The 27,041-nt window shown below is 46.3% G+C and overlaps 2 protein-coding genes across 3 annotated transcripts; one reads left to right on the top strand and one right to left on the bottom strand.

Moving 5' to 3' along the window:
* The first annotated feature begins 7 nt into the window (after positions 1-7).
* On the top strand, positions 8-3,432 carry LOC109885666 (nucleolar pre-rRNA processing protein NIP7). The gene is made up of 5 exons (XM_031820441.1): positions 8-161; positions 480-566; positions 694-832; positions 1,362-1,502; positions 2,913-3,432. Exons 1-5 carry the CDS (start codon positions 106-108, stop codon positions 3,030-3,032), a joined length of 543 nt encoding a protein of 180 aa, XP_031676301.1. The 5' UTR covers positions 8-105; the 3' UTR covers positions 3,033-3,432.
* Positions 3,433-7,047: 3,615 nt separating this feature from the next.
* LOC109885667 (telomeric repeat-binding factor 2) lies at positions 7,048-25,081 on the bottom strand. 2 transcript variants are annotated; one of them, XM_031820433.1, is made up of 13 exons: positions 24,635-24,945; positions 19,692-19,787; positions 19,342-19,472; positions 18,292-18,378; positions 17,623-17,763; positions 15,507-15,628; positions 13,272-13,472; positions 12,663-12,897; positions 10,649-10,785; positions 10,008-10,418; positions 8,168-8,250; positions 8,034-8,077; positions 7,048-7,544 (listed from the first exon to the last, which is right to left on the bottom strand). In XM_031820433.1, exons 1-13 carry the CDS (start codon positions 24,795-24,797, stop codon positions 7,386-7,388), a joined length of 2,010 nt encoding a protein of 669 aa, XP_031676293.1. In that variant the 5' UTR covers positions 24,798-24,945; the 3' UTR covers positions 7,048-7,385. The 2 variants fall into 2 exon arrangements, with proteins under 2 accessions (XP_031676293.1, XP_031676294.1); XM_031820434.1 differs by lacking the exon at positions 7,048-7,544 and adding an exon at positions 7,564-7,924 and having other exon boundaries at positions 7,976-8,077; positions 24,635-25,081.
* Positions 25,082-27,041: the final 1,960 nt, after the last annotated feature.

Below are 27,041 nucleotides of genomic sequence, written 5' to 3'. Positions count from 1 at the left end.
TTTCCTGCACATGAATTTCCGCTCACTATCCCCACGCTGTAGCGTTTATCAAGCTACATTCAGTGGGCACAATATTGTAAGGAAATTAGCGAATCCTTTAGCAAAATGAGGCCTTTAACAGACGATGAGACAAAAACGATGTTTGAGAAACTCTCCAAATAGTGAGTATTGACATGTGATCTTGAAAGACGGGGTTGACGTTATTTTGAAACTGTTATGGGCTGTTCAGACTCGCTCCATGCTTGATCAACCAAACTCGTGTAGTTTTGCCTGCTAGTTAGTGCACAGGGTTGATAAACACCAGTCTATATCCAGTCTCTTTGGTGCTATGCTCATGATGACAGTCTTTAACCTGCACCTAGTTATGCTTCTCAGCAAGCTGGCTAATGTCTGTGTAGATGACACGTGATTTGAAATGGTCTGAAATTCTCTTAATCTACATTGACAATGTGTGACACCTTCCTCTTGTCTGTCCACAGCATTGGTGAGAACATCAAACACCTGGTGGATCGACCCGATGGGACATATTGCTTCAGACTTCACAATGACCGTGTATATTACATCAGGTAAACGACGCTACAGAGCTGCTGTTATTGTTAAATATTACCTATGGATATTGTAAAGCAGGTTACTTCATGATCATCTCTTTGGGTAGTTAAGATATTGTCTTATTTCCACTTTTTTTTGTATCAGTGAGACAATTCTGAAGTTGGCTACCAACATCTCCCGTGATAAATTGGTGTCGGTGGGCACCTGCTTTGGGAAGTTCACCAAGACCATTAAGTTCCGCCTGCACATCACAGCACTGGACTTTCTGGCACCATATGCCAAGGTAAACCAGAAGCAGGAAGTGGAGGCCCCCTGACCTCTCACTGTGTATAATGATAACCACAGTCATGTTAGAAGGTAAAACAGAAGCAGGAAGTGGAGGCCCTCTGACCTCTCACTGTGTATAAAAATAACCACAGTCATGTTAGAAGGTAAACCAGAAGCAGGAAGTGGAGGCCCTCTGACCTCTCACTGTGTATAATGATAACCACAGTCATGTTAGAAGGTAAACCAGAAGCAGGAAGTGGAGGCCCTCTGACCTCTCACTGTGTATAATGATAACCACAGTCATGTTAGAAGGTAAAACAGAAGCAGGAAGTGGAGGCCCTCTGACCTCTCACATGTCACTGTGTATAATGATAACCACAGCCATGGTAGAAGGTAGACTAGAGGTTTAGTTCGATAATCATATTTGCGTAAGCTTTAAAATGAACATCAATCTCTCTCTCAACCGACAGGATCTCAGTTAAGACATTGGTAGTCCTGTAATAATGGAGCTATGGTCTGAGTAACTGAACCCTCTGTGTGATCAGTTCAAGGTGTGGGTTAAGCCCGGGCAGGAGCAGTCCTTCCTCTATGGGAACCATGTGTTGAAGTCTGGTCTGGGGAGGATCACAGAGAACACCAACCAATACCAGGGTGTGGTGGTGTATTCCATGGCAGACGTACCGCTGGTGAGTTGGCCCTCCCTCTTCATACTGTACATTATCCAATCACTTCAGTCAACATGTAGCCCTCCCTCCAGTCATTATCAAATCAGTCAACATGTAGCCCTCCCTTTAGTCATTATCAAATCAGTCAACATGTAGCCCTCCCTTCAGTCATGATCAAATCAGTCAACATGTAGCCCCCCCTTCAGTCATTATCAAATCAGTCAACATGTAGCCCTCCCTTCAGTCATTATCCAATCAATTCAGTCAACATGTAGCCCTCCCTTCAGTCATTATCCAATCAATTCAGTCAACATATAGCCCTCCCTTCAGTCATCCAATCAATTCAGTCAACATATAGCCCTCCCTCCAGTCATTATCCAATCAATTCAGTCAACATATAGCCCTCCCTTCAGTCATTATCCAATCAAATCAGTCAACATGTAGCCCTCCCTTTGGTCATTATCAAATCAGTCAACATGTAGCCCTCCCTTTGGTCATTATCAAATCAGTCAACATGTAGCCCTCCCTTCAGTCATTATCAAATCAGTCAACATGTAGCCCCCCCTTCAGTCATTATCAAATCAGTCAACATGTAGCCCTCCCTTCAGTCATTATCCAATCAATTCAGTCAACATGTAGCCCTCCCTTCAGTCATTATCCAATCAATTCAGTCAACATATAGCCCTCCCTTCAGTCATCCAATCAATTCAGTCAACATATAGCCCTCCCTCCAGTCATTATCCAATCAATTCAGTCAACATATAGCCCTCCCTTCAGTCATTATCCAATCAAATCAGTCAACATGTAGCCCTCCCTTTGGTCATTATCAAATCAGTCAACATGTAGCCCTCCCTTTGGTCATTATCAAATCAGTCAACATGTAGCCCTCCCTTCAGTCATTATCAAATCAGTCAACATGTAGCCCCCCCTTCAGTCATTATCAAATCAGTCAACATGTAGCCCTCCCTTTAGTCATTATCAAATCAGTCAACATGTAGCCCTCCCTTCAGTCATTATCCAATCACTTCAGTCAACATGTAGCCCTCCCTTCAGTCATTATCCAATCAATTCAGTCAACATATAGCCCTCCCTTCAGTCATTATCCAATCAATTCAGTCAACACATAGCCCTCCCTCCAGTCATTATCCAATCACTCCAGTCATTATTCAATCAACACATAGGGCAGCTTTCCCAGAGGTTAACTAGTCAGACTAATGGAGAATCTCCATTAAAAAGGCTTTTTGGTCAAGGACTAGACTTAATCTGTGGTAAACTGACCCATACTGTCAGTTCTACATCTCTTTTGGATAGTGATCGCTTGACCTTTCAGAAAAGCTAATATCTAAAGCACCAGTAACCATAGTAACTCCTAGGTAACCGTGACGTGCAGGTTTGAACCCAACTGAACACGCCCCTCTGGTCTTCCTGCAGGGTTTTGGAGTGGCAGCCAAGTCCACCCAGGAGTGCAGAAGAGTGGACCCCTTGTCCATCGTTGTGTTCCACCAGGCAGACATCGGAGAGTTCATCAGGTCTGAGGACACGCTCACATAAGGAGTCGTCAAACTGGACTATCAATTATACAGTGGTACTTCCTCTCCTCGGGGACCACCCTACAAACTGGACTATCAATTATACAGTGGTACTTCCTCTCCTCGGGGACCACCCTAGAGGGTTGGGAGGTACAGCTATGTGACAAGTCTGATGGTCCCTGAGTGGTTTGGGGAGACCCTGGTCTTCAGGATATGATTGTGTATTTCCCTCTAATTTACCAAGGGGCCAATGACTGTCTGGATAGTTTCATCAGGCTGTCAGCTACCAACATCCCTGTCACTATGGCTGAGTGATTTACATTCAGCTACCAACATCCCTGTCACTATGGCTGAGTGATTTACATTCATCTACCCAACATCCCTGTCACTATGGCTGAGTGATTTACATTCAGCTACCCAACATCCCTGTCACTATGGCTGAGTGATTTACATTCATCTACCAACATCCCTGTCACTATGGCTGAGTGATTTACATTCAGCTACCAACATCCCTGTCACTATGGCTGAGTGATTTACATTCATCTACCAACATCCCTGTCACTGGCTGAGTGATTTACATTCAGCTACCCAACATCCCTGTCACTATGGCTGAGTGATTTACATTCAGCTACCAACATCCCTGTCACTGGCTGAGTGATTTACATTCAGCTACCAACATCCCTGTCACTATGGCTGAGTGATTTACATTCAGCTACCAACATCCCTGTCACTATGGCTGAGTGATTTACATTCAGCTACCAACATCCCTGTCACTATGGCTGAGTGATTTACATTCAGCTACCAACATCCCTGTCACTATGGCTGAGTGATTTACATTCATCTACCAACATCCCTGTCACTATGGCTGAGTGATTTACATTCATCTACCAACATCCCTGTCACTATGGCTGAGTGATTTACATTCATCTACCAACATCCCTGTCACTATGGCTGAGTGATTTACATTCATCTACCAACATCCCTGTCACTATGGCTGAGTGATTTACATTCATCTACCAACATCCCTGTCACTATGGCTGAGTGATTTACATTCATCTACCAACATCCCTGTCACTATGGCTGAGTGATTTACATTCATCTACCAACATCCCTGTCACTATGGCTGAGTGATTTACATTCATCTACCAACATCCCTGTCACTATGGCTGAGTGATTTACATTCATCTACCAACATCCCTGTCACTATGGCTGAGTGATTTACATTCATCTACCAACATCCCTGTCACTATGGCTGAGTGATTTACATTCATCTACCAACATCCCTGTCACTATGGCTGAGTGATTTACATTCAGCTACCCAACATCCCTGTCACTATGGCTGAGTGATTTACATTCAGCTACCCAACATCCCTGTCACTATGGCTGAGTGATTTACATTCAGCTACCAACATCCCTGTCACTATGGCTGAGTGATTTACATTCAGCTACCAACATCCCTGTCACTATGGCTGAGTGATTTACATTCAGCTACCAACATCCCTGTCACTATGGCTGAGTGATTTACATTCATCTACCAACATCCCTGTCACTATGGCTGAGTGATTTACATTCATCTACCAACATCCCTGTCACTATGGCTGAGTGATTTACATTCATCTACCAACATCCCTGTCACTATGGCTGAGTGATTTACATTCATCTACCAACATCCCTGTCACTATGGCTGAGTGATTTACATTCATCTACCAACATCCCTGTCACTATGGCTGAGTGATTTACATTCAGCTACCAACATCCCTGTCACTATGGCTGAGTGATTTACATTCATCTACCCAACATCCCTGTCACTATGGCTGAGTGATTTACATTCAGCTACCCAACATCCCTGTCACTATGGCTGAGTGATTTACATTCAGCTACCCAACATCCCTGTCACTATGGCTGAGTGATTTACATTCAGCTACCCAACATCCCTGTCACTATGGCTGAGTGATTTACATTCAGCTACCCAACATCCCTGTCACTATGGCTGAGTGATTTACATTCAGCTACCCAACATCCCTGTCACTATGGCTGAGTGATTTACATTCAGCTACCAACATCCCTGTCACTATGAATTATGAATGTATATCACTCAGCCAATCTAAATGTTTTTGTAAATTGAATGAGGTTTGATGTAATATTCATAATCTGTATGGTTCTCTGGTTTAAGCAGTTAATTCCATCAGCATAAAATTAAAACTTTTGATATACTGAGATGTTTTTCTCCTCCCAACAAAATGAATAAATGTTGGATCTGTTACTAACTTAAATATAGCATGTATTTCCTGTTATACACTGCTCTTTCCTGTAAACTCAATGCTGTAAGCTGGCCTGTGGTAACCGTTAGGCCGGTCAGTCCTGTGGTAACCGTTAGGCCGGTCAGTCCTGTGGTAACCGTTAGGCCGGTCAGTCCTGTGGTAACCGTTAGGCCGGTCAGTCCTGTGGTAACCGTTAGGCAGGCCGGTCAGTCCTGTGGTAACCGTTAGGCCGGTCAGTCCTGTGGTAACCGTTAGGCCGGTCAGTCCTGTGGTAACCGTTAGGCCGGTCAGTCCTGTGGTAACCGTTAGGCCGGCCAGTCCTGTGGTAACCGTTAGGCCAGTCAGTAGAAGCCAGTCCTGTGGTAACTGTTAGGCCAGTCAGTAGAAACCAGTCCTGTGGTAAACGTTTGGCCAGTCAGTAGAAGCCAGTCCTGTGGTAACAGTTTGGCCAGTCAGTAGAAGCCAGTCCTGTGGTAAACGTTAGGCCAATCCTGTGGTAACAGTTAGACCAGTCAGTAGAAACCAGTCCTGTGGTAACCGTTAGGCCAGTCAGTAGAAACCAGTCCTGTGGTAAACGTTAGGCCAGTCGGTAGAAGCCGGTCCTGTGGTAACCGTTAGGCCAGTCAGTAGAAACCAGTCCTGTGGTAAACGTTAGGCCAGTCAGTAGAAACCAGTCCTGTGGTAAACGTTAGGCCAGTCCTGTGGTAACCGTTAGGCCAGTCAGTAGAAACCAGTCCTGTGGTAAACGTTAGGCCAGTCCTGTGGTAACCGTTAGGCCAGTCAGTAGAAACCAGTCCTGTGGTAACCGTTAAGCCAGTCAGTAGAAGCCAGTCCTGTGGTAACCGTTAGGCCAGTCAGTCCTGTGGTAACCGTTAGGCCAGTCAGTGGTAACCGTTAGGCCAGTCAGTAGAAACCAGTCCTGTGGTAAACGTTAGTCCAGTCCCGTGGTAACAGTTAGACCAGTCAGTAGAAACCAGTCCTGTGGTAAACGTTAGGCCAGTCAGTAGAAACCAGTCCTGTGGTAAACGTTTGGCCAGTCAGAAGCCAGTCCTGTGGTAACCGTTAGGCCAGTCAGTAGAAACCAGTCCTGTGGTAACCGTTAGGCCAGTCAGTAGAAGCCAGTCCTGTAGTAACCGTTAGGCCAGTCAGTAGAAACCAGTCCTGTGGTAACCGTTAGGCGAGTCAGTAGAAACCAGTCCTGTGGTAAACGTTAGGCCAGTCCTGTGGTAGCCGTTAAGTCAGTCCTGTGGTAACTGTTAGGCCAGTCAGTAGAAGCCAGTCCTGTGGTAACTGTTAGGCCAGTCAGTGGTAAACGTTAGGCCAGTCAGTAGAGGCCAGTCAGTGGTAAACGTTAGGCCAGTCAGTAGAAGCCAGTCCTGTGGTAACCGTTTGGCCAGTCAGTAGAAGCCAGTCCTGTGGTAACCGTTTGGCCAGTCCTGTGGTAACAGTTAGACCAGTCAGTAGAAACCAGTCCTGTGGTAAACGTTAGGCCATTCCTATGGTAAACGTTTGGCCAGTCAGTAGAAGCCAGTCCTGTGGTAACCGTTAGGCCAGTCAGTAGAAACCAGTCCTGTGCTAAACGTTAGGCCAGTCCTGTGGTAACCGTTTGGCCAGTCAGTAGAAACCAGTCCTGTGGTAACCGTGAAGCCAGTCAGTAGAAGCCAGTCCTGTGGTAACTGTTAGGCCAGTCAGTAGAAACCAGTCCTGTGGTAAACGTTAGGCCAGTCAGTAGAAGCCAGTCAGTAGAAACCAGTCCTGTGGTAAACATTACGCCAGTCAGTAGAAGAGAAGTCTTTATTTTACCAAGAAAGACAAGTGATAAAATACTTCTATAAACATGTCTAAAACAAAATGGCAGAATCAACATGTATCTTAGTCCAAAGGCCCTCTGCCCGTCTTCAGCTTCCTGTTGACAGATGTGCGACGGGCAAACATGTATCCTTTGTGGAAAGGAAACGTCTAACATCCATTCTCACAACTGGATAACGTCATCATTGTCTTGCGTAGCTCCGAGGCCCTCCAGCGTTCGAATTCGTTACTGCACCCCGTAGCAAATGTAAACGGAAAATATAATGTCTTATTGGACAAGTTAGTCCCTCGACTCTTTGGTCCCCTCAGACCAACTTGAGTTTCTTCATGGTTCTCCACCGATCCTTGATGTTCACGGCGGTTCGGCCCAAGAAGGGGAAAGAGGACTTTACTCTGGACCAGTTCCCCTCTCCGTAGCGCCTCACTCCCTCCTTCACCCACTCCGTCTCCTCTGCTGTCCACATCTACAGGAGGGACACAACAGAACACGCAAGGTATAGTAAACACACTGTAGGGGACAACACTTAGGGTTAACACACTGTAGGGGACAACACTTAGGGGAAACACACTGCAGGGGACAAAACTTAGGGTAAACACACCGCAGGGGACAACACTTAGGGTTAACATAGTAAACACACTGTAGGGGACAACACTTAGCGTTAACATAGTAAACACACTGCAGGGGACAACACTTAGGGTAAAGATAGTAAACACACTGTAGGGGACAACACTTAGCGTTAACATAGTTCTGTATCCAAAACCTAAACTCACCCTCTTCCTATCTCCTTCGATAGTTCTGTTGTATCCAGAACCTAAACTCACCCGGTAGTTCTGTCTCCAGAACCTAAAATCACCCTCTTCCTGTCTCCTTCGATAGTTCTGTTGTATCCAGAACCTAAACTCACCCTCTTCCTGCCTCCTCCAGTAGTACTTTCTCCAGAACCTAAACTCACCCTCTTCCTGCCTCCTCCGGTAGTACTGGCGTTGTCCTCAGAACCTAAACAAAGACAGATGTCAGAACGCCATAGTAAATCACTAGTAATAAACATTATTGTTTTGAATCATAATTGTTGATCGTCATAATTACTGTCTTTGTGAGGAGAGTCAAATAAATCCTCTTCATCACTCCACCTATCCTTGGATTCCTTAGCAACACTGAATAGCTGCTTCCTGCAGATGACATCACCATTATAAGAGAGAGAAAGTCGATCAGTTGTGATCTTCAACATCATCCTCTATGGCTGAAATACATAACCATTCAGTCGGAAGTTACCATACACTCAGGTTGGAGTCATTAAAACTTGTTTTTCAACCACTCCACAAACTATAGTTTTGGCAAGTCGGTTAGGACATCTACTTTATGTGACAAGTCATTTTTCCGACGATTGTTTACAGATTATTTCACTGTATCACAATTCCAGTGGGTCAGGAGTTTACATACACTGAGTTGACTGGGCCTTTAAACAGCTTGGAATATTCCAGAAAATGATGTCATGGCTTTAGAAGCTTCTGATTGGCTAATTGACATCATTTGAGTCAATTGGAGGTGTACCTGTGGATGTATTTCAAGGCCTACCTTCAAACTCAGTGCCTCTTTGCTTGACATCATGGGAAAATCAAAAGAAATCAGCCAAGACTTCAGAAAATAAATTGTAGATCTCTGGTTCATCCTTGGGAGCAATTTCCAAATGCCTGAAGTTACCATGTTCATCTGTACAAACAATAGTACGCAAGTATAAACACCATGGGACCACGCAGCCGTCATACCGCTCAGGAAGGAGATGCGTTCTGTCTCCTAGAGATGAACGTACTTTGGTGTGAAAAGTGCAAATCAATCCCAGAACAACAGCAAAGGACCTTGTGAAGATGCTGGAGGAAACAGGTACAAAAGTATCTATATCCACAGTAAAACGAGTCCTATATCGACATAACCTGAATGGCCGCTCAGCAAGGAAGAAGCCACTGCTCCAAAACCACCATAAAAAAGCCAGACTATGGTTTGTAACTGCACATGGGGACAAAGATCATACTTTTTGGAGAAATGTCCTCTGGTCTGATGAAAGAAAAATAGAACTGTTTGGCCATAATGACCATCGTTATGTTTGGAGGAAAAAGGGGAGGCTTGCAAGCTGAAGAACACCATCCCAGCCGTGAAGCACAGGGGTGGCAGCATCAAGTTGTGGCGGTGCTTTGTTGCAGGAAGGACTGGTGCACTTCACAAAATAGACGGCATCATGAGGAAAGAAAATTATGTGGATATATTGAAGCAACATCTCAGGACATCAGTCAGGAAGTTAAAGCTTGGTCGCAAATGGGTCTTCCAAATGGACAATGACCCCAAGCATACTTCCAAAGTTGTGGCAAAATGGCTTAAGGACAACAAAGTCAAGGTATTGGAGTGGCCATCACAAAGCCCTGACCTCAATCCTATTGAAAATTTGTGGGCAGAACTGAAAAAGCTTGTGCGAGCAAGGAGGCCTACAAACCTGACTCAGTTACACCAGCTCTGTCAGGAGGAATGGGCCAAAATTCACCAAACTTATTGTGGGAAGCTTGTGGAAGGCTACCCGAAAAATTTGACACAAGTTAAACAATTTAGGCAATGCTACCAAATACTAATGAAGTGTATGTAAACTTCTGACCCACTGGAAATATGCTGAAAGTAATGAAAGCTGAAAGAAATAATTCTCTCTACTATTATTCTGACATTTCACATTCTTAAAATAAAGTGGTGATCCTAACTGACCTAAGACAAGGAATTTTTACTAAGATTGAATGTCAGGAATTGTGAAAAACTGAGTTTAAATGTATTAGACTAAGGTGTATGTAAACTTCTGACTTCAACTGTATGTCTCCTACAATCACATCAGAAGGGAGAAGACAGAATGATACTCATTATATGATACTCATTATATAGTTCGACATACCACTTCAGATCTGGTCCCTTTTTACTGGTGGAGGCCTTCTGAGGGGTGGGGCTTCTCTGGTGGATGTGGCTTGTCTGAGGGGTGGGGCCTCTCTGGGGGGTGTGGGTGGAGCTTCTCTGGGGGGTGGAGCTTCTCTGGGGGGTGGAGCTTCTCTGGGGGGTGGAGCTTCTCTGGGGGGTGGGGCTTCTCTGGGGGGTGGGGCTTCTCTGGGGGGTGGGGCTTCTCTGGGGGGTGTGGGTGGAGCTTCTCTGGGGGGTGTGGCTTGTCTGGGGGGTGGGGGTAGGGATTCTCTTATGTGAAGATCCTCTCTGGGGGGTGGGTGCGGAGCATCTCTGGGGGGTGGGTGCGGAGCCTCTCTGCTCAGGGGTGTTTTCCAGAATACACACATCCTCCTCAGGGTCAGACGAGGTCCTGAGTCAGACAGAGGTTGTATTCATTAGGGCACACCATAGCAAAACGATTTGCAAGCGTTTCTTATTGGACAAGGTCAGGAAGTCCCCTCCTCTCCCTTTCAGTCCACTTCCCTTCGTCAAACTCGTCAACTCGTGTCCCTCGTTAGAAACGTGTTAAAGAGACAGTTAAAAGGTGCTTCCTTTAACACAGTACTACATGCAGGGACGTCCTTGTTGTTCCTGACTTACTCTTCGGTTATCCTGCCGGCTCGTCGTTTTCGATACTTCCGTGTTGGTGGGCTGTAGGTGGAGGCGGAGCTTAGTGGGTCCCCCCGGCTGACTGACTCCTCCCCGTTGGATACTGATTCTCGAGAGGCCGTAGAATCCTGCACACCAGGGTTATAATATGAGGTAATGAGTCCTACACACCAGGGTTATAATATGAGGTAATGAGTCCTACACACCAGGGTTATAATATGAGGTAATGAGTCCTACACACCAGGGTTATAATATGAGGTAATGAGTCCTACACACCAGGGTTATAATATGAGGTAATGAGTCCTACACACCAGGGTTATAATATGAGGTAATGAGTCCTACACACCAGGGTTATAATATGAGGTAATGAGTCCTACACACCAGGGTTATAATATGAGGCAATGAGTCCTACACACCAGGGTTATAATATGAGGTAATGAGTCCTACACACCAGGGTTATAATATGAGGTAATGAGTCCTACACACCAGGGTTATAATATGAGGTAATGAGTCCTACACACCAGGGTTATAATATGAGGTAATGAGTCCTACACACCAGGGTTATAATATGAGGTAATGAGTCCTACACACCAGGGTTATAATATGAGGTAATGAGTCCTACACACCAGGGTTATAATATGAGGTAATGAGTCCTACACACCAAGATGCTCGACTGCATATAATATAACAGCTTTGGAAAGAAAACACTCTAAGGTTCCAAAACTGCAAAGATATTATCTGTGAGTGCCACAGAACTCATGCTACAGGCGAAACCAAGATGAAACTTCAACCAGGAAATGGGCAGAATTTTTGAGGCTCTGTTTTCCATTGTCTCCTTATATGGCTGTGAATGCGCCAGGAATGAGCCTGCCCTTTCTGTCGTTTGCCCAAGGTGTCTGCAGCATTGTGACGTATTTGTAGGCATATCATTGGAAGATTGGCCATAAGAGACTACATTTACCAGGGTTGTCCGCCCGGTGTCCTTTGTCTAAATTATTGCGTAATCTCTAGGTCCATGCGCGTTCCATTTCTTCAGAAGAGAAAGTCAACTGCCACGAATGATTTATCATCGATAGATATGTGAAAAACACCTTGAGTATTGATTCTAAACATAGTTTGCCATGTTTCTGTCGACATTATATGAGTTAATTTGGAAAAAAGTTCGCGTTTTAATGACTTAATTTTCATTTTCTTTCTTATCCAAACGTGATGAAGAAAACGGAGCGATTTGTCAACACAAATAATATTTTTGTAAAAACTGAACATTTGCTACCTAACTGAGAGTCTCGTCATTGAAAACATCCGAAGTTCTTCAAAGGTAAATGATTTTATTTGAATGCTTTTCTGGTTTTTGTGAAAATGTTGCCTGCTGAATGCTAACGCTAAATGCTATGCTAGGCTATCAATACTGTTACACAAATGCTTGTTTTGCTATGGTTGAGAAGCATATTTAGAAAATCTGAGATGACAGTGTTGTTAACAAAAGGCTAAGCTTGAGAGCTAGCATATTAATTTCATTTGATGACTAGTTAACGTTGCGTTATGCTAATGAGCTTACGGATAGATTTACACAATCCTGGATACAGGTTTTTTTCGTAGCTAAACGTGACGCAGAAAACGGAGCGATTTGTCCTAAACAAATAATCTTTCAGGAAAAACTGAACATTTGCTATCTAACTGAGAGTCTCCTCATTGAAAACATCCGAAGTTCTTCAAAGGTAAATGATTTTATTTGAATGCTTTTCTGGTTTTTGTGAAAATGTTGCCTGCTGAATGCTAACGCTAAATGCTACGCTAAATGCTATGCTAAATGCTAACGCTAAATGCTACGCTAAATGCTACGCTAAATGCTATGCTAGGCTATCAATACTGTTACACAAATGCTTGTTTTGCTATGGTTGAGAAGCATATTTTGAAAATCTGAGATGACAGTGTTGTTAATTAACAACTCACAGGAAAACAGACATTAAAAACTCAACCCTGCTGGTTCGCTCTCTTCTCTCACCTGGCTGTCTGGCTCCATAACCAGCCTGGCTATGGTATGAGGCCAGCCTCGGCTCTTCCACTGGGGGCCTGGTGCCAGGCCAGCAGGGGGTGCCAGGCCAGCAGGGGGAACCAGGTCAGCAGGGGGAACCAGGTCAGCAGGGGGAACCAGGTCAGCAGGGGAAGCCTCCATTGGACTGTCGGACTCTCTCTGGGACCTGGGGACGTCCTGCTCCAACACAGCGTCTGAGCCCTGCCTGGGGTCATGTCAGATTCAATGTTACCAGGGGTCACTCCCAATACACTTTAACAATTAAAAGAGACAAACACACAGTGGACACAACATCAACAACATTAAAACTACAGACAAACTGGGGAGCAGAACAGTCCATAGGACCAGCCTGGAGAAATACACTCTGTTTGGGATGACAAGGAGTGGAACAATAGACAAACAGACTGGTACCCAGGCTCCCATAGGGTAGTGATATGACTGGTAGGACAGGAAGCAGCAGGGTAGTGATATGACTGGTTCCCAGGCTCCCATAGGACAGGAAGCAGCAGGGTAGTGATATGACTGGTTCCCAGGCTACCATAGGACAGGAAGCAGCAGGGTAGTGATTTGATTGACAACCTGGGGCTTTCAGAGAGGGGCAGGAGAGGTTCCTCTTGGTCCACAGCAGCACCTCCTTTTCCTGCGTTCTCCTCCATCACCTCCCTTTCCACCTCCTCCTCCAGCTCGGCAAAGGTCATGGGCTCCCTCAGCTCCTCGGCCAGGGCTGTATAAACGGCCATCAGCTGGCTGCGGGTCAGCAGGACGCCACCGGGGGGAGGACTGGAGGGAGAGAGAGGGGGAGGCAGTTTAGACTGGGAGGACTGGGGGGAGAGAGAGGGGGAGGACTGGGAGGACTGGGGGGAGAGAGAGGGGGAGGACTGGGAGGACTGGGGGGAGAGAGAGGGGGAGGCAGTTTAGACTGGGAGGACTGGAGGGAGAGAGGGGGAGGCAGTTTAGACTGGAGGGAGAGAGAGGGGGAGGCAGTTTAGACTGGAGGGAGAGAGAGGGGGAGGCAGTTTAGACTGGAGGGAGAGAGAGGGGGAGGCAGTTTAGACTGGAGGTAGAGAGGGGGAGGCAGTTTAGACTGGAGGGAGAGAGAGGGGGAGGCAGTTTAGACTGGGAGGACTGGAGGGAGAGAGAGGGGGAGGCAGTTTAGACTGGGAGGACTGGAGGGAGAGAGAGAGAGGGTCAGGCAGTTTAGACTGGGAGGACTGGAGGGAGAGAGAGAAAGGGTCAGGCAGTTTAGACTGGGAGGACTGGAGGGAGAGAGAGTCAGTTTAGACAGGAAGGACTGGAGGGAGAGAGAGTCAGTTTAGACTGGAAGGACTGGAGGGAGAGAGCGTCAGTTTAGACTGGGAAGACTGGAGGGAGAGAGAGGGGGAGGCAGTTTAGACTGGGAGGACTGGAGGGAGAGAGAGAGAGGGTCAGTTTAGACTGGAAGGACTGGAGGGAGAGAGTCAGTTTAGACTGGGAGGCCTGGAGGGAGAGAGAGAGAGAGAGAGAGAGAGAGTCAGTTTAGACTGGGAGGCCTGGAGGGAGAGAGAGAGAGTCAGTTTAGACTGGGAGGACTGGAGGGAGAGAGAGAGAGTCAGTTTAGATAGAGAGGACTGGAGGAAGAGTCAGTTTAGACTGTGAGGACTGGAGGGAGAGAGAGAGGAAGAGTCAGTTTAGACTGTGAGGACTAGAGAGAGGAAGAGTCAGTTTAGACTGTGAGGACTGGAGGGAGAGAGAGAGGAAGAGTCAGTTTAGACTGAGGACTGGAGGGAGAGAGAGAGGAAGAGTCAGTTTAGACTGTGAGGACTAGAGAGAGGAAGAGTCAGTTTAGACTGAGGACTGGAGAGAGAGAGAGAGGAAGAGTCAGTTTAGACTGAGGACTGGAGGGAGAGAGAGAGGAAGAGTCAGTTTAGACTGTGAGGACTGGAGGGAGAGAGAGAGTCAGTTTAGACTGGAGGGAGAGAGAGAGAGAGTCAGTTTAGACTGGAGGGAGAGAGGGGGAGTCCCTCTGTGGGACTGTGGGGCCCCCTGTATATCCACACACTGTGGGGCCCCCTGTATATCCACACACTGTGGGAGCCCCCTGTATATCCACACACTGTGGGGCCCCCTGTATATCCACACACTGTGGGGCCCCCTGTATATCCACACACTGTGGAGCCCCCTGTATATCCACACACTGTGGAGCCCCCTGTATATCCACACACTGTGGGAGCCCCCTGTATATCCACACACTGTGGGGCCCCCTGTATATCCACACACTGTGGGGCCCCCTGTATATCCACACACTGTGGGGCCCCCTGTATATCCACACACTGTGGGGCCCCCTGTATATCCACACACTGTGGAGCCCCCTGTATATCCACACACTGTGGAGCCCCCTGTATATCCACACACTGTGGAGCCCCCTGTATATGCACACACTGTGGAGCCCCCTGTATATCCACACACTGTGGGGCCCCCGGTATATCCACACACTGTGGGGCCCCCTGTATATCCACACACTGTGGGGCCCCCTGTATATCCACACACTGTGGGGCCCCCTGTATATCCACACACTGTGGGGCCCCCTGTATATCCACACACTGTGGGGCCCCCTGTATATCCACACACTGTGGGGCCCCCTGTATATCCACACACTGTGGGGCCCCCTGTATATCCACACACTGTGGGGCCCCCTGTATATCCACACACTGTGGGGCCCAATGACCTTTAGGGTCTAGGCTCGGTAACTGGAAATCATGTTGTCACAATAATGGAACTAAAAGAGCTTTCTAAAGTCCATGTATTTGATTGATTGACATCGGATCAATAAGCTACCTGGGTTTGTGTCTGGATGTCTTCTCCTCTGTTGCTGGTAGAAGGTGGTCTTCTGGCTGAGGGTCTGTGGGACAGTCTCCTTCCTCTGCATCCTGTCTCTTCAGCACCAGCTGTCTGGCAGCCTGATATTCACACAGACAGATCTCAGTTCAGTTAGGAACAGTGGGTTAGGGAGGCAGATCTCAGTTCAGTTAGGAACAGTGGGTTAGGGAGGCAGATCTCAGTTCAGTTAGGAACAGTGGGTTAGGGAGGCAGATCTCAGTTCAGGTCAGGAACAGTGGGTTAGGGAGTCAGATCTCAGTTCAGTTAGGAACAGTGGGTTAGGGAGGCAGATCTCAGTTCAGGTCAGGAAGAGTGGGTTAGGGAGTCAGATCTCAGTTCAGTTAGGAACAGTGGGTTAGGGAGGCAGATCTCAGTTCAGGTCAGGAACAGTGGGTTAGGGAGGCAGATCTCAGTTCAGTTAGGAACAGTGGGTTAGGGAGGCAGATCTCAGTTCAGGTCAGGAACAGTGGGTTAGGGAGGCAGATCTCAGTTCAGTTAGGAACAGTGGGTTAGGGAGGCAGATCTCAGGTCAGGAACAGTGGGTTAGGGAGTCAAATCTCAGTTCAGTTAGGAACAGTGGGTTAGGGAGGCAGATCTCAGTTCAGTTAGGAACAGTGGGTTAGGGAGGCAGATCTCAGTTCAGGTCAGGAACAGTGGGTTAGGGAGACAGATCTCAGTTCAGTTCGGAACAGTGGGTTAGGGAGACAGATCTCAGTTCAGTTCGGAACAGTGGGTTAGGGAGACAGATCTCACTGAGGTAATACAACACACTATAGATGGAGAGGGGACACAGCCAGACTGATGCTGAGGTAATACAACACACTATATATGGAGAGGGGACACAGCCAGACTGATGCTGAGGTAATACACTACACTATATATGGAGAGGGGACACAGCCAGACTGATGCTGAGGTAATACAACACACTATAGATGGAGAGGGGACACAGCCAGACTGATGCTGAGGTAATACAACACACTATATATGGAGAGGGGGGACAGCCAGACTGATGATGAGGTAATACACTACACTATATATGGAGAGGTAATACACTACACTATATATGGAGAGGGGACACAGCCAGACTGATGCTGAGGTAATACACTACACTATATATGGAGAGGGGACACAGCCAGACTGATGCTGAGGTAATACACTACACTATATATGGAGAGGGGACACAGCCAGACTGATGCTGAGGTAATACACTACACTATATATGGAGAGGGGACACAGCCAGACTGATGCTGTGGTAATACACTACACTATATATGGAGAGGGGACACAGCCAGACTGATGCTGAGGTAATACACTACACTATATATGGAGAGGGGACACAGCCAGACTGATGCTGAGGTAATACACTACACTATATATGGAGAGGGGACACAGCCAGACTGATGCTGAGGTAATACACTACACTATATATGGAGAGGGGACACAGCCAGACTGATGCTAAGGTAATACAACACACTATATATGGAGAGGGGACAAGCCAGACTGATGCAGAGGTAATACACTACACTATATATGGAGAGGGGACACAGCCAGACTGATGCTGAGGTAATACACTACACTATATATGGAGAGGGGACACAGCCAGACTGATGCTGAGGTAATACACTACACTATAGATGGAGAGGGGACACAGCCAGACTGATGCTGAGGTAATACAACACACTATATATGGAGAGGTAATACACTACACTATAGATGGAGAGGGGACACAGCCAGACTGATGCTGAGGTAATACACTACACTATATATGGAGAGGGGACACAGCCAGACTGATGCTGAGGTAATACACTACACTATATATGGAGAGGGGACACAGCCAGACTGATGCTGTGGTAATACACTACACTATATATGGAGAGGGGACACAGCCAGACTGATGCTGAGGTAATACACTACACTATATATGGAGAGGGGACACAGCCAGACTGATGCTGTGGTAATACAACACACTATATATGGAGAGGGGACACAGCCAGACTGATGCTGTGGTAATACACTACACTATAGAAGGAGAGGGGACACAGCCAGACTGATGCTGTGGTAATACCATACGTACCCTGGACAGGAAAGGATGAGAGAAGGGAAACAGGCTCTGACAGAACTGCAGCATCTCCTGTTTAAACTGCTGGTAGGTGACCTGCTGCAGGACTGAATGATCACTGCTCCTCTTGTTGACCAGCCCCAGGAAGATCGCTTTCTGGAAGACACATAACCCCCCCATCAGCCTCTGGAGACATTATTCCCCCCCCGCATCAGCCCCTGGAGACATTACTACCCCCCCCCCCCCCCCCCCCCCCCGCATCAGCCCCTGGAAACATTACCCCCCCCGCATCAGCCCCTGGAGACATTACCCCCCCACATCAGCCTCTGGAGACATTATTCCCCCCCCAGCCCCTGGAGACATTATTCCCCCCCAGCCCCTGGAGACATTACCCCCCCCCATCAGCCCCTGGAGACATTACCCCCCCCCATCATCCTCTGGAGACATTACCCCCCACCATCAGTCTCTGGAGACATTACCCCCCCACCCCCATCAGCCTCTGGAGACGTTACCCCCCCACCCCCATCAGCCTCTGGAGACATTAACCCCCCCCTCCTTAACAGACAGACAGGTCTAAATGTCTCTGTCCCGTTCCTCAGGTTAACAGACAGACAGGTCTAAATGTCTCTCTGTACTGTTCGTATTGTTGCCATCGTCTCTCTGGGAGTTTAGGAGTTAGCTCACCTTTCCAACCTTGCTTTTGGGGAAGTATTTCATCAAAACCTCCTTGGCTTTGTCAAAGGCCTGGTTCTTAATGCACACAATCACCAGCTACAGAGAAAAACACAACAGGGTTCACCGTTATAATGACGTCAGGATGCACAACAGGGTTCACCGTTATAATGATGTCAGGATGCACAACAGGGTTCACCGTTATAATGATGTCAGGATGCACAACAGGGTTCACCGTTATAATGATGTCAGGATGCACAACAGGGTTCACCGTTATAATGATGTCAGGATGCACAACAGGGTTCACCGTTATAATGATGTCAGAACAACATGGCAGAATACAATTACACCAGAACGAGAAGACATGAACGGACAATTACACCAGAACGAGAAGACATGAACGGACAATTACACCAGAACGAGAAGACATGAACGGACAATTACACCAGAACGAGAAGACATGAACGGACAATTACACCAGAACGAGAAGACATGAACGGACAATTACACCAGAACGAGAAGACATGAACGGACAATTACACCAGAACGAGAAGACATGAACGGACAATTACACCAGAACGAGAAGACATGAACGGACAATTACACCAGAACGAGAAGACATGAACGGACAATTACACCAGAACGAGACGGGGAAGACATGAACGGACAATTACACCAGAACGAGAAGACATGAACGGACAATTACACCAGAATGAGAAGACATGAACGGACAAATAGTTGTGCAATTCACTACAGTGCACAATAGTGTTGACCACAGTACACGGTGTCATCTTATAATGTTGGACAGGGCTGACATGAAAATCAGGACAGTGTATCGGGTTTCAACGGGGGACCAATCAATGACTACACACAGTGTATCGGGTTTCAACGGGGGACCAATCAATGACTACACACAGTGTATCGGGTTTCAACAGGGGACCAATCAATGACTACACACAGTGTATCGGGTTTCAACGGGGGACCAATCAATGACTACACACAGTGTATCGGGTTTCAACAGGGGACCACTCAATGACTACACACAGTGTGGCCAGATCTCACCATCTCTCTGACAGACTTCTGTACTCTCTCCAAGTCTTTCTGGGGAACCGGCAACTCGTCGCGGATGCTGTCCAAAACGCTCAGAGCCGACTCCAGTGGCGTGAGGTCCTCCTGAGGGTCAAACGAGAAGTCTGTGGACGGCAAGAGAACAACTGTGTCAGTGATCTCAGACTTGATTTCCAAAAGACACGGCTAGCTAGCTATAAGAAACAGCAGATTCTGGGACTTGGGGTCATTTCAGATGTCTCTGATTTTCAACGGGGAATGAATATTAGTTCGTACTGTTACATAGATAGTGTTGTTATGTAGCTAGCTAGGAAGTTACTTCATGTTTAACTCAAAACTCTCACCGAGTTTGTCACCGTCATTTATCCTGGTGAGGAACTGTATTGCTCGAATCTTCTTGGGTGTGGCGTCGTTGGCTTCCAACGGCCGAACCAGATGACCTGAAAGAGGATGTTGTTGGATAATGTGTTAGCTAGCGTCTATTAAATGGGGACATTTAGACCTGTCTGGGGCTAACTGCTTTAGCGCCCATTGACGATCGGCTCTTCTGACTGGGGACGTTTTGTTAGGAGGCCGAGCCCCCCTTGCTCTGAACAGTAACATCATCGCCCGCCGCGCAGTTCTGGAAACATACGGAACGGTACTTTCAGATCATTGAGACATTATTTTCAAAAAACAAAAGGTTAAATTACTACACACCTTTATAGGGTTAGTGTTCCCACACGGTCATACCTCCATGTTCCAGCTTCTACCCCCAAGCCATCAGACTGCTGAACAGCTTCTACCCCCGAAGCCATCAGACTGCTGAACAGCTTCTACCCCCAGGCCATCAGACTGCTGAACAGCTTCTACCCCCCAAGCCATCAGACTGCTGAACAGCTTCTACCCCCCAAGCCATCAGACTGCTGAACAGCTTCTCCCCCCAAGCCATCAGACTGCTGAACATCTTCTACCCCCCAAGCCATCAGACTGCTGAACAGCTTCTACCCCCAAGCCATCAGACTGCTGAACAGCTTCTACCCCCCAAGCCATCAGACTGCTGAACAGCTTCTCCCCCCAAGCCATCAGACTGCTGAACAGCTTCTACCCCCCCAAGCCATCAGACTGCTGAACAGCTTCTCCCCCCAAGCCATCAGACTGCTGAACAGCTTCTCCCCCCCAAGCCATCAGACTGCTGAACAGCTTCTCCCCCCAAGCCATCAGACTGCTGAACAGCTTCTCCCCCCCAAGCCATCAGACTGCTGAACAGCTTCTACCCCCAAGCCATCAGACTGCTGAACAGCTTCTCCCCCCCAAGCCATCAGACTGCTGAACAGCTTCTACCCCCCAAGCCATCAGACTGCTGAACAGCTTCTACCCCCCAAGCCATCAGACTGCTGAACAGCTTCTACCCCCAAGCCATCAGACTGCTGAACAGCTTCTACCCCCAAGCCATCAGACTGCTGAACAGCTTCTTCCCCCACACACACACTGTTAATTATCTATCCTGATTGCCTGGTCACTTTTATCCCTCCATACACATTATTTTATTGTGTTACTATTTCCTTGTTTTTTCCTCAACATATTTGTCTTACTTTTTTACTTCTGCATTGGGATCCTAAGTAAGAATATCACATTAAACTCTACACCAGTTGTTGGGAACGGGATCCTAAGTAAGAATATCACATTAAACTCTACACCAGTTGTTGGGAACGGGATCCTAAGTAAGAATATCACATTAAACTCTACACCAGTTGTTGGGAACGGGATCCTAAGTAAGAATATCACATTAAACTCTACACCAATTGTTGGGAACGGGATCCTAAGTAAGAATATCACATTAAACTCTACACCAATTGTTGGGAACGGGATCCTAAGTAAGAATATCACATTAAACTCTACACCAATTGTTGGGAACGGGATCCTAAGTAAGAATATCACATTAAACTCTACACCAATTGTTGGGAACGGGATCCTAAGTAAGAATATCACATTAAACTCTACACCAGTTGTTGGGAACGGGCTCCTAAGTAAGAATATCACATTAAACTCTACACCAGTTGTTGGGAACGGGCTCCTAAGTAAGAATATCACATTAAACTCTACACCAATTGTTGGGAACGGGATCCTAAGTAAGAATATCACATTAAACTCTACACCAATTGTTGGGAACGGGATCCTAAGTAAGAATATCACATTAAACTCTACACCAATTGTTGGGAACGGGATCCTAAGTAAGAATATCACATTAAACTCTACACCAATTGTTGGGAACGGGATCCTAAGTAAGAATATCACATTAAACTCTACACCAATTGTTGGGAACGGGATCCTAAGTAAGAATATCACATTAAACTCTACACCAATTGTTGGGAACGGGATCCTAAGTAAGAATATCACATTAAACTCTACACCAATTGTTGGGAACGGGATCCTAAGTAAGAATATCACATTAAACTCTACACCAATTGTTGGGAACGGGATCCTAAGTAAGAATATCACATTAAACTCTACACCAATTGTTGGGAACGGGATCCTAAGTAAGAATATCACATTAAACTCTACACCAGTTGTTGGGAACGGGCTCCTATGTAAGAATATCACATTAAACTCTACACCAGTTGTTGGGAACGGGCTTCTATGTAAGAATATCACATTAAACTCTACACCAGTTGTTGGGAACGGGATCCTATGTAAGAATATCACATTAAACTCTACACCAGTTGTTGGGAACGGGATCCTAAGTAAGAATATCACATTAAACTCTACACCAGTTGTTGGGAACGGGCTCCTAAGTAAGAATATCACATTAAACTCTACACCAATTGTTGGGAACGGGATCCTAAGTAAGAATATCACATTAAACTCTACACCAATTGTTGGGAACGGGATCCTAAGTAAGAATATCACATTAAACTCTACACCAATTGTTGGGAACGGGATCCTAAGTAAGAATATCACATTAAACTCTACACCAATTGTTGGGAACGGGATCCTAAGTAAGAATATCACATTAAACTCTACACCAATTGTTGGGAACGGGATCCTAAGTAAGAATATCACATTAAACTCTACACCAATTGTTGGGAACGGGATCCTAAGTAAGAATATCACATTAAACTCTACACCAATTGTTGGGAACGGGATCCTAAGTAAGAATATCACATTAAACTCTACACCAATTGTTGGGAACGGGATCCTAAGTAAGAATATCACATTAAACTCTACACCAGTTGTTGGGAACGGGCTCCTAAGTAAGAATATCACATTAAACTCTACACCAGTTGTTGGGAACGGGCTCCTAAGTAAGAATATCACATTAAACTCTACACCAATTGTTGGGAACGGGATCCTAAGTAAGAATATCACATTAAACTCTACACCAATTGTTGGGAACGGGATCCTAAGTAAGAATATCACATTAAACTCTACACCAATTGTTGGGAACGGGATCCTAAGTAAGAATATCACATTAAACTCTACACCAATTGTTGGGAACGGGATCCTAAGTAAGAATATCACATTAAACTCTACACCAATTGTTGGGAACGGGATCCTAAGTAAGAATATCACATTAAACTCTACACCAATTGTTGGGAACGGGATCCTAAGTAAGAATATCACATTAAACTCTACACCAATTGTTGGGAACGGGATCCTAAGTAAGAATATCACATTAAACTCTACACCAATTGTTGGGAACGGGATCCTAAGTAAGAATATCACATTAAACTCTACACCAGTTGTTGGGAACGGGCTCCTATGTAAGAATATCACATTAAACTCTACACCAGTTGTTGGGAACGGGCTTCTATGTAAGAATATCACATTAAACTCTACACCAGTTGTTGGGAACGGGATCCTATGTAAGAATATCACATTAAACTCTACACCAGTTGTTGGGAACGGGATCCTAAGTAAGAATATCACATTAAACTCTACACCAATTGTATTCTGTATGTTTATTGAACCTTTATTTAACAGGGCAAGTCAGTTAAGAACAAATTCTTATTTACAATGACGGCCTACCCCAAATCCAGACGACGCTGGGCCAATCGTTCGCCACCCTATGGCACTCCCAATCATGGCCAGTTGTCATACAGGTTGTGACCAATACAATTGGATTTAGACTTGAGCCATCTAGCGTGTTCCGAACACCTGTGTGTAAGCGTAAAAGCCCATTTAAATGTGGTCAGACTTTCGTATGGAGGGTGTGATGCAATAGCGGTACCTCTGGGGCATGCAGAGGCCAAATCAAGCCCCGTACCGCGTCGCTGTGAGCCTCTCAAATGTTGTAACAATGCCGAGGGCTCTGTATAGTTCTGCATGTTCGGAACACGCTAGATGGCTCATCAGCGTGTATTGGTCACAACCTGTATGACGGTAGGTGGGGCGGTACAGTCCCGTGTAAACACAAACTAACTTCCTTCACAATATCTCTGCACCGCTAAGTGCAGCGCAGCCTAGTGGTTAGAGCGTTGAACTTGTAACCAAAAGGTTGTAAAATCAAATCCCTGAGCTGACAAGGTAAAAATCTGTCCTTCTGCCCCTGAACAAGGCAGTTAACCCACTGTTCCCCAGTAGGCAGTGATTTTAAATAAGAATTTGTTCTTAACTGACCTGCCTGGTAAAATAAATATCAAATAAATGAATGTAGTTAACTCAGCATTTCCCAAACTCGGTCCTGGAAAGCCTTTAGTACATAAACGCAACAGAACGTTAAATTAACTAAAACGGTGCTGTACTGAACGAGGGATTATAGCTTCAAAAACGTACCGCTTGTCTTTAACGACAAGTCACTGCTTCAAACCAAACCCGACACACCGAACGGACCAAACTAGTCTGTTCAATAGCGTTTTGGGGAAAACGTGTCGTTCAGTACAAAACGCTCAGCACCGTAGCAAACGTTGAAACGAAATGAACGCACCCCCGCAGGTTTGTCCTTGCACTACACAGCTGATTCAGATAATACATAATGTGTTGATTTAAGGTTATTTAAATCAGCTGTGTGGTGCTAAAGTTAGGACCAAAAACTAACCTGTTCACCGGGGGATCTAGTCCAACCAACTGGTCAAGCGCAGTCAACGTTACCACACAGTTAGCTAACATATCTAACTAGCTGGGTATCACGTGGTATAAAACTACAAGTTTATAAGCATAGCTAGCTAAACAAACTGTTAGCACGGGAGTTAATTATTAATTAACTATTTTAGGCAGAGACGATATTAGAAACCTGTATTGGGTTCGCGTAGATGCTAACGTTAGTTAGCTAGTTAGCTAACTGCATCTGTGAGAAAACGTTACTAACATTGAAGGGTGTCTCTGATCTCACAGAAATCACTGTCCTGTTCATTCCTGAACGCTTCAAACGCCACAGATATATAATAATCCACTATCCACCGATTAACAACACATTCCACATCTAGTCCGCGGTCCGCACTCGACTCCATGTTGTCGTGTTGCCGCCACATCTACGATGTAAATAAACTGATGGATAGTTCATCTGCCGCGCTGGTTAGTGTTCAGTCAAACTTCCGTCTGTCCGCATTTCGCTCACCTTACGCCCACCTACGCTCACATTACGCACCACGTCAATGACGTCATCGCGGCAAACCGAGTACCATTCATTTAGAATTAGTGTTGTTTTCTTATCATGGTCCTTCATTTATAAACACAATTGTTCTCCACACAGATATTGTATATGGAATAATCGGGATATATTGTATAAAAATACTTCTTTGTTTTTAGAATATTGGTTCCGAAATAATATCCTATTGCTGAGCCAACTGGTAAATGCAGAGGGTCTTTTACTCAGTTATAAGGAATTCTTATCACTTTACAAGGTCCCTGTAACACCAGAATCCAAGCAGTACATCTCTCCACAATAGTGTAAAATCTGCATAAATATGCTCAATTATAAACCTACTGATGTCTTGCCAGTTTTTTTACATGCATACAATGCCAAAAAAGATGCAACACTGTTTCTGGGTGGTCATTACAAAAGGAGCAATTTGAGTTGATGTTTTCCTTAAACTTCTTCATATAGTGGTTGGCAGGATAATATTTATGAATAATTTTAAAGGAAACTTCCTTAATTTTGTTAACAAGTAGATACGTGTGTGGCAACATCCAAACTTTTTTCCAACAGATATTATCAATAAATCCATTCCAATAAGGCATGACATAAGGTATAGATACAACATCCTGCTGAAACAAGGTTCGTATCGTTCTGTTGTTGAATGGACCAAAAGAGAAACAAATCTTTCCTACTGATGAGTCAACAGAAGTTAGGCTCCGAGGGTCAGTTTTAGATGCCATAGATTCAGGCGCATCTAGGAATTTTATTGACAGATCATTTACCCATAGTTTAGGGATCCCCATTGTTCCTGTGGATATGCCTTTCCCTGTGCACGCCCTAGATAGTCGACCATTAGGGTCAGGGCTAATTAGGGAGGCCACCACTCCACTGGGCATGGTTACGCAGGAGGGTCACAAGGAGAGAATCAGTCTCTTCCTTATTGATTCTCCTGCGTTTCCCGTGGTTCTGGGCCTACCTTGGTTGGCCTGTCATGACCCCACTATTTCGTGGCACTACTATTTCACAGGGTGGTCACGAAAGTGCTCGGAGACGTGTGTAGGAGTTTCCGTCGGTCCTACTACGGTGGGAAGTCCAGACCAGATCTCCACCGCGCGCATCGCCTCTGAATACGCTGATTTGGCTCTCTCCTTCTGTTAAAAGAAGGCGACTCAATTACCACCCCATCGACGGGGGGACTGTTACCACCCCATCGACGGGGGGACTGTTACCACCCCATCGACGGGGGGACTGTTACCACCCCATCGACGGGGGGACTGTTACCACCCCATCGACGGGGGGGACTGTTACCACCCCATCGACGGGGGGACTGTTACCACCCCATCGACGGGGGGACTGTTACCACCTCATCGACGGGGGGACTGTTACCACCTCATCGATGGGGGGACTGTTACCACCTCATCGACGGGGGGACTGTTACCACCTCATCGACGGGGGGACTGTGTGATAAATCTCCTGTTAGATGCAGCACTTCCCAGGAGTCACGTGTATCCCCCGTCGCAAGAGGAGACAGCGGCTATGGAAACACGGGGGGACTGTGCGCTAAATCTCCTGGTAGATGCAGCACTTCCCAGGAGTCACGTGTATCCCCCGTCGCAAGAGGAGACAGCAGCTATGGAAACACGGGGGGACTGTGCGATAAATCTCCTGTTAGATGCAGCACTTCCCAGGAGTCACGTGTATCCCCTGTCGCAAGAGGAGACAGCGGCTATGGAAACACGGGGGGACTGTGCGATAAATCTCCTGTTAGATGCAGCACTTCCCAGGAGTCACGTGTATCCCCCGTCGCAAGAGGAGACAGCGGCTATGGAAACACGGGGGGACTGTGCGATAAATCTCCTGTTAGATGCAGCACTTCACAGGAGTCACGTGTATCCCCCGTCGCAAGAGGAGACAGCGGCTATGGAAACACATGTCTCCGAATCTCTGGGGCAGGGGCACACTCGGCCTTCCACTTCACCTGCCTCCTCGAGTTTATTTTTTGTAAAAAAAAAGGATGGAGGTCTGCGCCCATGTATTGACTATCAAGGCATCAACCAAATCACTGTGAGGTACAGTTACCCGCTATCTCTCATCGCCAGTGCGATCGAGTCAATGCACGGGGCGCGCTTCTTCACAA

Source organism: Oncorhynchus kisutch, unplaced genomic scaffold (assembly GCF_002021735.2).
Source record: "Oncorhynchus kisutch isolate 150728-3 unplaced genomic scaffold, Okis_V2 scaffold3385, whole genome shotgun sequence".
Classification (NCBI taxonomy): Eukaryota; Metazoa; Chordata; class Actinopteri; order Salmoniformes; family Salmonidae; genus Oncorhynchus; species Oncorhynchus kisutch.
Note: the sequence above shows the minus strand (reverse complement) of the source record. Positions and strands in the feature narration are given on the sequence as shown.